General features: G+C 37.8%; 1 protein-coding gene across 1 annotated transcript in view; it reads right to left on the bottom strand.

The window, feature by feature from the left end:
• Positions 1-298: 298 nt before the first annotated feature.
• Positions 299-12,100, bottom strand: part of ASPG (asparaginase) — an 82,095-nt gene continuing 70,293 nt past the window's right edge. The window contains exons 14-16 of the mRNA XM_070931580.1: positions 4,697-4,796; positions 3,312-3,373; positions 299-357 (exon numbers count right to left, since the gene is read on the bottom strand). Of these exons, the coding sequence (XP_070787681.1) occupies positions 3,317-3,373; positions 4,697-4,796 (157 nt within the window). The 3' untranslated portion in view covers positions 299-357; positions 3,312-3,316. The remainder of the gene's footprint in view (positions 358-3,311; positions 3,374-4,696; positions 4,797-12,100) is intronic.

The following is a 12,100-nucleotide window of genomic DNA, read 5'->3' as shown; positions in this document are numbered from 1 at the left end:
GAACAATAGTCCTGTATATTGAGGTAATAAAAATTGAAGAGCAGCAGCAGCAAAGGTTTCAAGTCCTAGTTTTACCAATGAACACTACAGTTTGATTCAGTATCATGTATTACTTCCTGAAAGCAAAATACAATCTGACAGGCTATTATGGGAATACATTTTGGATCTATGATATCCTTATAGGCAGACTATTTCTTTTAATAAGGATTTGGGTGTGTTTTTTTAAAGTCAGATATAAAAAAGAAATCTCCATACTAAGTTAATCCTAAACATCATAAGCATTCAATTGCCTTTTCCAATCGGTTGTAGTTGTTTGTTTGCCTTTCTTTCTCACAGTCACCAAGGAACATCATGTATCTAAAGTTTTGAAAAAAAATGACAGAGACGGAGAGAGAAGGTTAGTTGTCTGAGTATTACTATAAAATAATACCTTCTTAGTCTTAATATCTGCCTAAAATAGCTACAGGTAGTCTGTCTTTATTTATTTATTCATTTATTTTATTTTATTTTATTTCTATACCGCCCTACTCCCGAAGGACTCAGGGTGGTGAACAGCCAACAATAAAATCCATACATACAAAATTTAAAAGCAGAATTAAAATCAAATTAAATAGTTTTGGTCTTTGACTTACAACCATACATTTAATGACCACTCGAAGTTACAATGGCACTGAAAAAAGTGACATATGACCAGTTCTCATACTTAACAACTGTTGTCACATCCCCATGGCCATGTGATCAAAATTCAGGCCCCTGGCAACTGGCATGTATTTTTGAGAGTTCCATTGTCCCAGGCTCAAGTGATCACCGTTTGCAACTTTCCCAGTTGGTTTCTGACAAGCAACGTCAATGGGGAAGCCAGATTCACTTAATGAGCACATGATTCATTTAACAATTGCAGTGATTCATTTAACAACTGTGGCATGAAAGGTCATAAAATGGGGCACAACTCAATTAACAACTGCCATGCTTAGCAATGGAAATTTTGGGCTTAGTTATGGTTGTAAATCAAGGACTATCTGAATTGCAATGTGGTACTTGACTCTATCAGGATCTTCTGAAATGCTACATTTTTGTCTTCTACTGCATTTTTTTGTTTTGTTTCTTGTTTGGTTTTTATCTGTGAGTCTGCTTTCTCATCCTAGTCATTCCAGAAAATATTTACTTCTCAAGCTGAGAACATAAAACACCCTCAAAATTACTTTTCTCCTTTCTGAATAATTTGAGTCTACTTGAATGTTGTTACATAAGAAATGTTTTATATATATATAAAACCTTCCTTGATTGTTTCATATTTCACAGCCGTTGTCAAAATATCTGTGCAAAATAATTCCAGTGCAAAAATGTTGCTGACAATTTGGTTGCTGGAATAGACAACTATTAAAATGCTGATATCTATGTATATATCAACATAATATACAAACATGTATGCTAGAAACTTTGCCTATGAGGCTTGAAGACTATTTCATATCCAGAGAAAAGTAGAAAACATTTCATCATGCCTCTGAAGCAATGTGAAACTTGTTCCACATTATGGAAGGAGCCATTTTTCTAATAACCTGAAACCCCAATGGGGATTTTGCAGACTTTGTTAAATGGCTATAAAGAAAAAGAGAGCTGTCAGCAAGTGTGCCCTGAAGAGGGAGTTTCAGCTAATCATAGATCCACAACAATACTCTTTAAAATCCCTGTTCATTTCATTTTATTCAGAATTTAAATCTGCCTGGGTACATTACCAGAAAGTTTAACTAAGTAGCTAGGAAAACAAACGTGATGCCCACTGTTGCCCTTCTAAAAAGCTGAGGAATATAATTGATTTGATTCTAGAGACCTCCTATCTGAACTTATTGATTGCAAAACTGACCACCTTGGAGATCTGGGATAGTGCATACACTGTACCAGGATTCAGAGTTTCAAGTGGAAAAGGAAGTACTTTTATAATTTTGTACAGATTAGAAAAAAGAAGTATCCCAAAGTCTGTTTCAAGAAGTAGACTAATCTTGCTAAATCTTGTTTAAAAATAAAACCTTGGAGAGACACCATCCTTGATCTAAGAAAGCAAACTAGATTATTCCAAAATGGTTTAAACCCTCACCCTATCCCCAAATTGTCTGTTCCCAGATAATGCTCAGGAATAGTCCTTTCTACACATAATTGTGGGAGGAATACAATATACAAAATTCCCACCCAACACAACCAATTTCAATAGCTCTAGTGCCAGCAAATCTGGAGCATACAAATTTGAGCAAGGCTGATATGGAAACCGTCTGGACAGACAGACGGACAGATGGATGGGAGGGAGGAGGGAGGAAGAGAGAGAGAGAGAGAGTCTTGTGATCTTCGGTAGGGAAAAAGAGTTAAAAAGCAGCAATTTCACATGGGATTTGGGGATGAAGGATAGAAAAAGTGTGTGCTTGTATAAAAGAAACTTTGCAATTCTGTGATGCATCTATGTAGTTAAATCCTGGCTGCTTAATTTAGGGATCTGTTCTCACTCAAAGTTTATTCTGCTTATAAATTGATTACAGATACCAATGTTTTCTGAGCTCTTTATTAATACATAGAAATAAAACTTATGGTTAACTTTGAAAATACTACTGTTCAAGTAAAAGAATCAGCTGTTCTTATAAATACTCCTGACTCTAAATATTTTCGGTCCTCTAGTGTGTGAATAAAGGATAATAACTCAGAGCAATAAGACTGGTCTGAAAACATTCTCATGGAATTCAGTGCAAACATAAATGTCCTTTTTAGAGATGGACTGCGAAACCGGGAAAAAAAGTAAGCTACTGTAAGTTGAAGTTTAAAAAAAATCTGCATTACACAGATTGGTTATTCTTGCACAAAAAAAAACCTTTTCCCTAATTTCCAGAGCAACTTAAAAATCATTTTAAATCATTTTGGAAGTAATAAAACAAAGCCTGAAGATCTGAGAAAGAACAAGACTGAGAAGCAAATTAGTTGCTATTAATTTATTTATGCACAGGTCTATAATTGAAACTACAAAGTGCTTGCAGGTTAGCCAAATAATGTACTATGAGTTGTATTTACATCACATTTGTCTTTACTGAAACTGAAACATGCCTAAAACATTCTTCTGGTTCAAGTGTCTTAACTCTCAACCATTTCTATACTCAAATCATTCTTCCAGCAGAGAAACAAGCCTATTTGCTGACGATTACTGTAAAAGTCAGTTGCAAAATGACAAACTCAAAGCAGAGGACCATGACCTCACTCATCCCATTTTCCACATTGTGCTGCATGACCAAATGATGTACAACGATAAATGCTCATTTTTAAAAAAAACTTACCAAGTTCAGGATGCCAATTTATTGAAAAACTCGATGACTTTTGCATGCCCTGCAGCCTTGGCCTATGGAGAAAAAAAAAAGATTGCAATGCCAGTAAGCACCATCCCATTTACATACCCTAAGGAGCATGGTGGCTCAAATGATTGGAACATTGGGCAGAACTTTAACAAGCCCAGGTTCGAGACCTGAGAGCTGCCATGGGGCAGGGTTGAGCTCTCATCCTGCACTCCAAGTCCTGTTGGGGACATGAAAGGAACCCCCAACTGGGTGTTCCCAGGGCAATGGTGGTGTCACTGGCTAATCCTTTCAACCCAGAAGTACCTTGGTGCTTTTGACTTGAGTGCAAAATTTATATATACTGTATATCCTCCATACACATAGCAATAGCAGTGGCAATAACAATTAGACACTCTGGGTGGTTTACAATGTCAGCATATGGCCCCCAACATCCTGGGAAGGATGGAAGGCTCAGTCAACCTTGGGCCCTGTCAGGATCAAACTTCAGGCTGTGGGAAGAGTTTGCATGCTATACTGCATTCTAATCACTAGTCACCAGGGCTCCTCAATATTATAATATGTTCCTATAAGCATTGTCCTGTTTTATTGTCCAGTCAAGGCTCTGCTCCAAAATTCTTCAATACTTAATACCTTCCCAGGAACAATTTTACATTCTTTGAAACTTTAGAAAAATTGGATCAATGTTTCTATTTCATCAAGTTTAAAATTACATTGTCTAGCTACACCCCATCCAAGAGTTGAGGACTGCTTGAAAGACACCCATTGTTTGAAAGAAAAAAAAGTGAGTCATTTTATTTTTCTTGGTCATCTGATTTTCTATTCACTTTTATGGCTATTTATTTCTTCTGAGACTTTATTACATATTATGCTACATGGGCTAGAAACCTCTTTCAGCTGTGCTAGCAGGAGACGCATGAAAAATAGATAAATAACCTACATATAATACACACACTTAATTAGAAGGGTTAATTCCATTAACCGTATTAAGGCTATGGCTAGACGGCAGTTCTTTCCCTCTATACATATGCACACATACAGAGACATACACTGCAATTGTATAGGTATTTGCATAAAATTCATGGCAATTACCCGTTTGAGCAATGTAATTCTTACTTGCTGGCCCAGCTATTTCTCTTTATTTGGAGGCAGCACTATCAAACTGAATTTGCCCCAGTCATCCATGAAAGTTAACTACACGGAACAGATGTAACCCATGTATAGTTGGTCTTGCAAAATCTCCCTCAATGTGATTCTCATTAAAACATCTGAAAAAGCTTCTTTTAAGGCTTTGAGCATGACCTAGCAATATTCCCTGCATCTAGAACCTAAATTGGAATATAAGGTATAGTCATCCACGTCATTCTTACCACGTTAGCTGGAGTGTTTCCATCATAACCAGTTTGATTCAGATCTACCCCAGCTAAATGCCATGCCAGCAGACCATCAAGATCTCCGTGAAAAGCAAGACTGCAAGAAAAATATATTATTATTCTAAATATTCTGAGTTCAGAGAAGTACAGCTCACTTTACAAATATACAGAAAACCAAGCTTTTATAGAACGATTATTAACCACTTTTCATTTCTGCCATATATTTGTTTTTTGTAATTCTAATTAAAGTATTTTTTATTTTATTTATTATAAATGCTTGTATGCTAAGTCATTTTTATGTCAGTCTCTTATGGGTTTATAACCATAAAATTCAATAATAAATCAATAAATATATTAATATACTGCTCAAAAAAATAAAGGGAACACAAGCAGAAGACATCCGAGATCTGAATGAATGAAATAGCCTTATTAAATACTTTGTTCTTTACATACAGTAGTTTATACGCTGCTCAAACAACTAAAGGGAACACAAAACTACTGTATGTAACGAACAAAGTATTTAATAAGGCTATTTCATTCATTCAGATCTCGGATGTCTTTTGCTTGTGTTCCCTTTATTTTTTTGAGCAGTGTATATCACAAATAAAAGGTACAATCAGTGTTTATAATATTATTATCATCATCAATCAAGCAGATTCATCCCAAATTCAAGTACTTTTAGACATTCTTGCTTTAGTCCCCAAATGTACATTGGAAAATCTATATTGTTAAAGTATCTCTCTCTCTCTCTCTCTCTCTATCTATCTATCTATCTATCTATCTATCTATCTATCTATCTCTTCAAGAGCTAAAAACTGAGTTATATGAAGAGCCTGGATAGCTGTGCAGACAAGGCACTGTAATTTAACACCAGCTGTCTGCAATTAAAGTAAGTTCAAATCTTGCCAGGCTCAAGGTTGACTCAGCCTTCCATCCTTTCTAAGGTAGGTAAATTGAGGACCCAGTTTGTGGGGGCAATAAGCTGACTTTGTATAAAATATACAAAAGTATGAAGGCTATTGCTTAACGCACTGTAAGCCGCCCTGAGTCTCCGGAGAAGGGCAGCATATAAATCAAATTTAAAAAAAAAAAGAGAGAGAGAGAGAGAAATTGCAGAACTGGGAAACTTAATCTTTAGAAGAAAAAACTGGGGGGAAAACTTTTCTTTTTGTTTCTTTTTTGTTCTTCCATTTAATCATGTCTGATTCTCAGGGACAGGTCAAGTCCCTGCCTGGCAAGGTTTTTCAGAAATGGTTTGCCGTTGCCTCCTTCCTAGGGCTGAGAAAAAGTGACTGGTCCAAGGTCACCCAGCTGTTTTCATATCTTCATGGTGGGGCTAAAAATCACAGTCTCCCATTCTAGCTTGATGCCTTAACCACTACCCAAAACTGTAGCGTTATTGTAGTACTCTCCACATATTTAAAAAGATGACTCATAGATGGAAGCCCTGTCTTCTAACATTTCAGTGTATAGAACATAGAATAATTACTCAACAATCGATCAAGCTCATCTTCGAGCTCATCTTCACTGGATGTATTCAAATAACATATTTCAGGGATGCTTGAATCTGGATTCCTGCACTGAGTAGTAGTTGGATTCCATGGCCTAAATAACTCCTTACAATTCTATAATGTAGTATGATTCTTGTGTGTAATTTTTACTTAGATATTTCAAAGTAAAATGATCCCTATTTAAAGAATAATGCTTACAGTTTAGCAACAGCAGAGATTATAATTAATTTAAAACATTAAAACAGAGTCTTACATTAGAATGTTAATTATGCTAACCATCTTCCTGGTTTGTTGGCATTTTCAAAGTAGTTTTGTTTTGCTCTTTTAATCTTTTGTGCTAGTTCTTCTGTTTCCATTAAATTGAGTTTATGTTTTATCAGTTCCATTTGTTTTTTTAAAATTTCTTTTTTGTGGTTCTTTCTGTGACTCTGTTTCCAGTCTTTTTACTAAAACCAATTTCTGAGAAACTGTGCTTAGAGTCAAAGCACTAATGTGAAATACTTAAAAAGTGTCAGGTTTGAAAAGTTTAGTGAAACATAATAAATGGATCAGCTATCCTCCAATTCTTATAACATGCACCTGATAGCAATTCAAGAAGACTGGACTTGAAAAAAAAACTGACCTTCATTTTCTCCATGCAGACTGAAACATTTGAAATCATAGTCCCAACGAGATGGTTTATTCATGGAAGTTACATAGATGACTGAAGGAAACTGGGAAGCTCATCAGATTCACTTATTGTGTTTGCCTAACCTTTCTTCTTCAGCACCCATATTTACTCTAAATTGCATTCATTTTGTGGAGTCCTTGGTGCTCTCTTGAGTTTGGTTGTTTTCTTGCAGACATTTCATTACCCAACTTGAAAAGTCTGCAAGAAAGCAACCAAGCTCAAAGAGCACCAAGAACTCCACTGTTCAATCCTGAGTTACAAATATTATCTTCTATTGGTACTGTAGTTCATTCATCTTTTCCAATCAATATAATCAAATGGTAATGTTCTGTTGACATATACTGTCTCAACTGCAGAGGGAGGAGTGGGTTGCTTTTCCAACATTCCATTATTAGAGAAAAATCAAAACTCTTAGCAGGTAAATGAGGCAAGCTGGTTTTTATTCTTCACACTGTTGATTATTCTTAACCAATAAAAAAAGCAATCTATGAACCTGTGGATAGACATGGTGGAAGCATGAATGATTTACTAGGATAGAAAAGAATGGAGAGGGGTAGTGAATGAGGTTACTATAAATTATCTTTACCTAAATGTCCTTTTCTTTTGTGTATATGATTTTAATTTCTTCGGCTTACTATTTCTTACTCCTTTTCTATGATGATGATGATGATGATGATGATGATGATGATGATGATGATGTTATCCAATTAATCAAGTCCAACTCATGATGATTTTATGGGCCAGGTCTCTCCACATCTTCCAATCTTGAACTATTTCTTTGAATTTTTCTATACTCTGGCTGGTGTCAGCTTTGATAATGCCCAGCCATCATGTTCTTTGACAGTCTGGTTTCCTTTTACTGCTAATACTTTCAAACATTTCTCCAGTGAAACCCTTTTCTGTACTTTGCTTAATATTGCTAGTCCTAATAAAGAATAGAGTGATAGATATGAATTTATTTATGTATGACATGGCAATTTTTTTCTTTCTGAGGAGGAATATTGTTCAAAGGAAGCATAAACCTAAAATGGGTGGATTTTAGCAATAGTTTCTTGTGATTGCATCAACTGGGCCCTTCACGCACGTATTTTACTATTCATGCTTATCCATCTTGTGCAATATAATAGGGCCAAGATATCCTTGTTCCCTGCACTCTATACCACTAAAGCTATAATATATGAGCTTTAAAAAACTGGACAATCACTAGATGGCAGCAAAGAGTTATTTCCATAGAGTTACCCCCTTGGCAGCCATCTAGTAACTATCCAGATATGCCCAAATATGGAACCCTATCTTCAGAATAATAAAATTGGTACCTACAATTTTTTGGGGAGAACCACACGTTTTTTAAAGGGTGAGAAACAAAAGGCTTGGAAAAGATGCCAGAAAAAGAAAGACAAGATTACAAAAGCCCAAATAGCTGAACAAGCAATACTGCTTGATGAATCAGCTGCATAAATTAACAAGGGCGTTTGGGAAGAAGTTTTCGACAGGCTGGTTTCACCCAGAAGGTGTGCCCATGACCAAAGGGAAAGAGGCACAGGCAGTTTCATATTTCACAACATCACAGCTATCCCATAAAATGCAGTTTAAAGGGGATGTCTTGCATTGAAGTTGCTTCATGTTTCATGTTTTTGCTTCAAAATTCAATACTCAAATACAATATGAGAACAAAGCAGTCACATAAGCATGCTATTATTTAATATTAAAAATGATCATATAATCTCCAGCCTCCTAAAAGATACTTGCCTCCTCAAGTTTCCAAACTAGAGGCTAAGGAGGCGTTGCAAAAGAACAGGTAGGCAGGACATATAAGGTACCTAACGTGCTACACCTCACTTAAGGGCTGCTCCTATTATTAGGCAAAGTGAAGCAGCCACCTAAGGCAACAGAGGCTGGAGGACCGGAGAAACAGTCCCCTGGCCAATTCAGCTAAATCCTTGGATGGAACTCCACCTACCACATATCTATCCTGCATCAAATAAAGTAAGACTTTATAGTGGTTACCCATAACTAGAAAAATACAATTTCCTTTTCTTTTAAACAATGTATTTTCTACAAACATTGAGGGATCTTTTCCTCAGTCAACATTCAATGGGCAGTTAGATAGTTTAGAATGGACTTGTAAAGATGCAACTAATATATTTTAGAAGTTGGATCTTAGAAAAGATCTGAAGCACCAATCCTGTGCAGAGATGCATGGAAGCAAATTCCAATGAACATAAAGCAAGAAGCAAAGCAGACTCTACTTCGAGCTACAATCACAGGACGCCCACCCCCACCCTGAGCTCCATTTTCGCTGGCAGAGGGATGCACGAGGCTGTTGTGACTGAAAACAGGGCCCAGGGCACACAAACGGCCCCCATGGGTTCCATTTTCACTGGCAGAGGGCTAGTAAAACAAACTAAAAGAAAAAGAGAAATGTTTCCCCTTTTGCATTTGAGTATGCAAGAAGGGACAGGAAAGGAGAAAGGGAAAGAGGAAAGAAAAAGAAAAAAGGGGAAGATGGGAAGAGAGGAAGGAAGAAGAAAGGGGAAGGAAGAGGGAGGGAGGGAAGGAAAGGAAGGGAAGGGAAGGGAAGGGAAGGGAAGGGAAGGAAGGAAGGAAGGAAGGAAGGAAGGAAGGAAGGAAGGAAGGAAGGAAGGAAGGAAGGAAGGAAGATAGATTATAATGAGAGTGAGGGAGGGTCTGAGAGAAGTCCTGCCTTAGCACTTGGCCACCACAGGTGCCCCTGACACGAGTGACTTCGAGCTGTCCACCCACGCCCCCCTGACCATGCCCCCCCTGCTCCCCCTGAGGTTAAACACAACCCTGATGCCGCCCTCAATGAAATCAAGTTTGACATCCCTTCACTAGACCAGCAGGGACTGTTGTCCACATTCTTTGGATATCACTGGCATTGCCTCATGTTTAGATTACTGTGGTAAATTCCTGGCAGTTTTTCTCAATCCCTCTCTCTCCCTGATCTTCGTTCATAACAATATTGCTTGGGATGTCTTGGCTCTTCCATGTTATTCTCATGCCTTCATGCAATACAGGATTCTTCACTGGCTCCCTATTCAGGTCACTATAGAGCCCACTATAAATTATTAGTGATTATGTTTACAGCCTTCCAGGATTAAACAGTACAATACAGAATAGACAATACCTGACTCAACAGTATACCTGTCACAGGGTTCTAGATGTCTTAGTAGATAACCACATAAACATGAGCCAGCAGTGTGCTGTAGCTGCCATAAAAACCAATGCAGTCCTAGGCTGCATCAACAAAGGTATAGCATCAAGATCACAAGAAGTGATAATACCATTCTATATAGCACTAATAAGTCCACACTTGCACAAAACTGCATCCAGTTCTGATCAACACTATATATAAAATATGCTGAGACCCTAGAAAGAGTGCAGAGAAGAGCAACAAAGATGATACGGGGTCTGGAGGCTAAACCATACAGTGAATGGCTAAGGGAACTATAGTTAGCCTAACAAAAGAGAAGGCTTAGGAGTGACATGATAGCCATCTTCCAATACTTGAAGGGCTGTCACAGAAGAGATTGATTTATTCTCTAAAGCACCTGGGGGCAGGACAAGAAGCAATGGATGGAAGCTTGCCAAAGGAGATCCAGCTTGGAACTAAGGAGCAATTTTCTGCAAGTGAGAACAATTAGTTAATGGAACAGCTTGCCTCCCAAAGTTCTGTGTGCTCCATCACTGGAAGTTTTCAAGAAAAAAATAGATAACCATTTGTCCAGGACAAAATAAAGTGTCCTGCCCTGGAAAGGGGGTTGGACTAGAAAACCCCCAAGATCATTTCCAGCCCTATAATTCTGTACTCTTCAGTATCTACTGCTCTTTTTTCTCCCTACAATCCTGTTTGTTCTTTATATTCCTCTGAGCACAGCCTTATTCTGATACCTAATCTTGGAAAAAAGATCAAATAAGACAGAAAAATAAAGTTATTATTTTGTATGTTGAATGTGTCACCTCACCTTAGACTTGAGAGAAGTCAATGACATGTCACAAGAAGCAGCAAGGATTTCCCAGAAGAGTTACAGAGAATTGGCAATTTCATATTTTTCCTGCCTTTGAGGTCACTTCTCAATCCAGCACTGCTGATAAAAATATGTAAGCCTTTGGGAGCATCAAGCATTGGAAAGTAGGGGAATCAACCTGCTGAAACATCCCAGGAATGAAAATAAAAGTATATGGAGCCAAGAATAACACCCAGAGTTGGTAAAACTCATGGAAGGATGCCTGCCATTTTTAAAATACATTCTTTAGCACCAAATGGGAAAAGCTACACTCAAGACTGAGAGAAAACCTTTATTCTCTTTGTTTTGTGAGTGATTGGAAAGCTGTAAAAGAATACCTCTTCTCCATTGTTCTGTACCAAATGGAAAGAAAGGCTTAAAGTGAGCCTCTGAATAATCTAGTTAAGATAATGGGACTCTTGCAGATACTCCATTATTAAGGAGTGGCCATAGATCAATACAATTACATCAGGGATGGGTTCTACTTACCTTTACTACCGGTTTGCAACGGGGCTGCGCACGCACACACACGCGTGCGATTCTGCGCAAGCGCAGAAGCATTTTTATGACATCGGGGTTGGTGGGTGGAGTCTCCCGTCGGTTTTACTACTGGTACTATAGAACCGGTGCGAACCGGGGGCAACCCACCACTGAATTACATACTTTGCGAGACTGCAACTTCAATGACTGAGGAACTAAGGCCAATGTCAGGCTAAGTAAAGCTGCTGCCTTACTTTAGTTAGATACTGAGGACAGATTGTAGCATGGAGACAGTGAGGGTAGAGCTACAGTTATATCATGAAACCTGCATTAAGCCTGCTGTCCTCAAGTGATATTAAAGAGAGAGAATGCCATCTTGTTCTTTATCTTGGCCATAAAATGTGTTGGACTTGTAAAATAGCACATTATTTTACAAAGGTCTGAAACTATGTGCTACACTGGTATCCAGTTTTTGGTTGCTGCCATCTTCATCAGCCCAACTAAGTTTCCATGGTCCCACCAACCTTACTGAATTACAACTCCCAGCAGCCTTCACCACCATCTATGCTGGATAGTCTTCTGGAAGAGATACGTCAGTAATACCAAGAGAGACACAAGTTTTCCACTGCTGATATACACGATTCTGACATATTCCACTGTCACCAAAAATCCAAAGCCAGGATAGGAACCAAGCAGTTGAAAAAGTAAAACT

This window comes from Pituophis catenifer, unplaced genomic scaffold (genome assembly GCF_029215685.1).
Source record: "Pituophis catenifer annectens isolate HBS135680 unplaced genomic scaffold, rPitCat1.0.hap2 SCAF_1, whole genome shotgun sequence".
Taxonomy (NCBI): domain Eukaryota; kingdom Metazoa; phylum Chordata; class Lepidosauria; order Squamata; family Colubridae; genus Pituophis; species Pituophis catenifer.
Note: the sequence above shows the minus strand (reverse complement) of the source record. Positions and strands in the feature narration are given on the sequence as shown.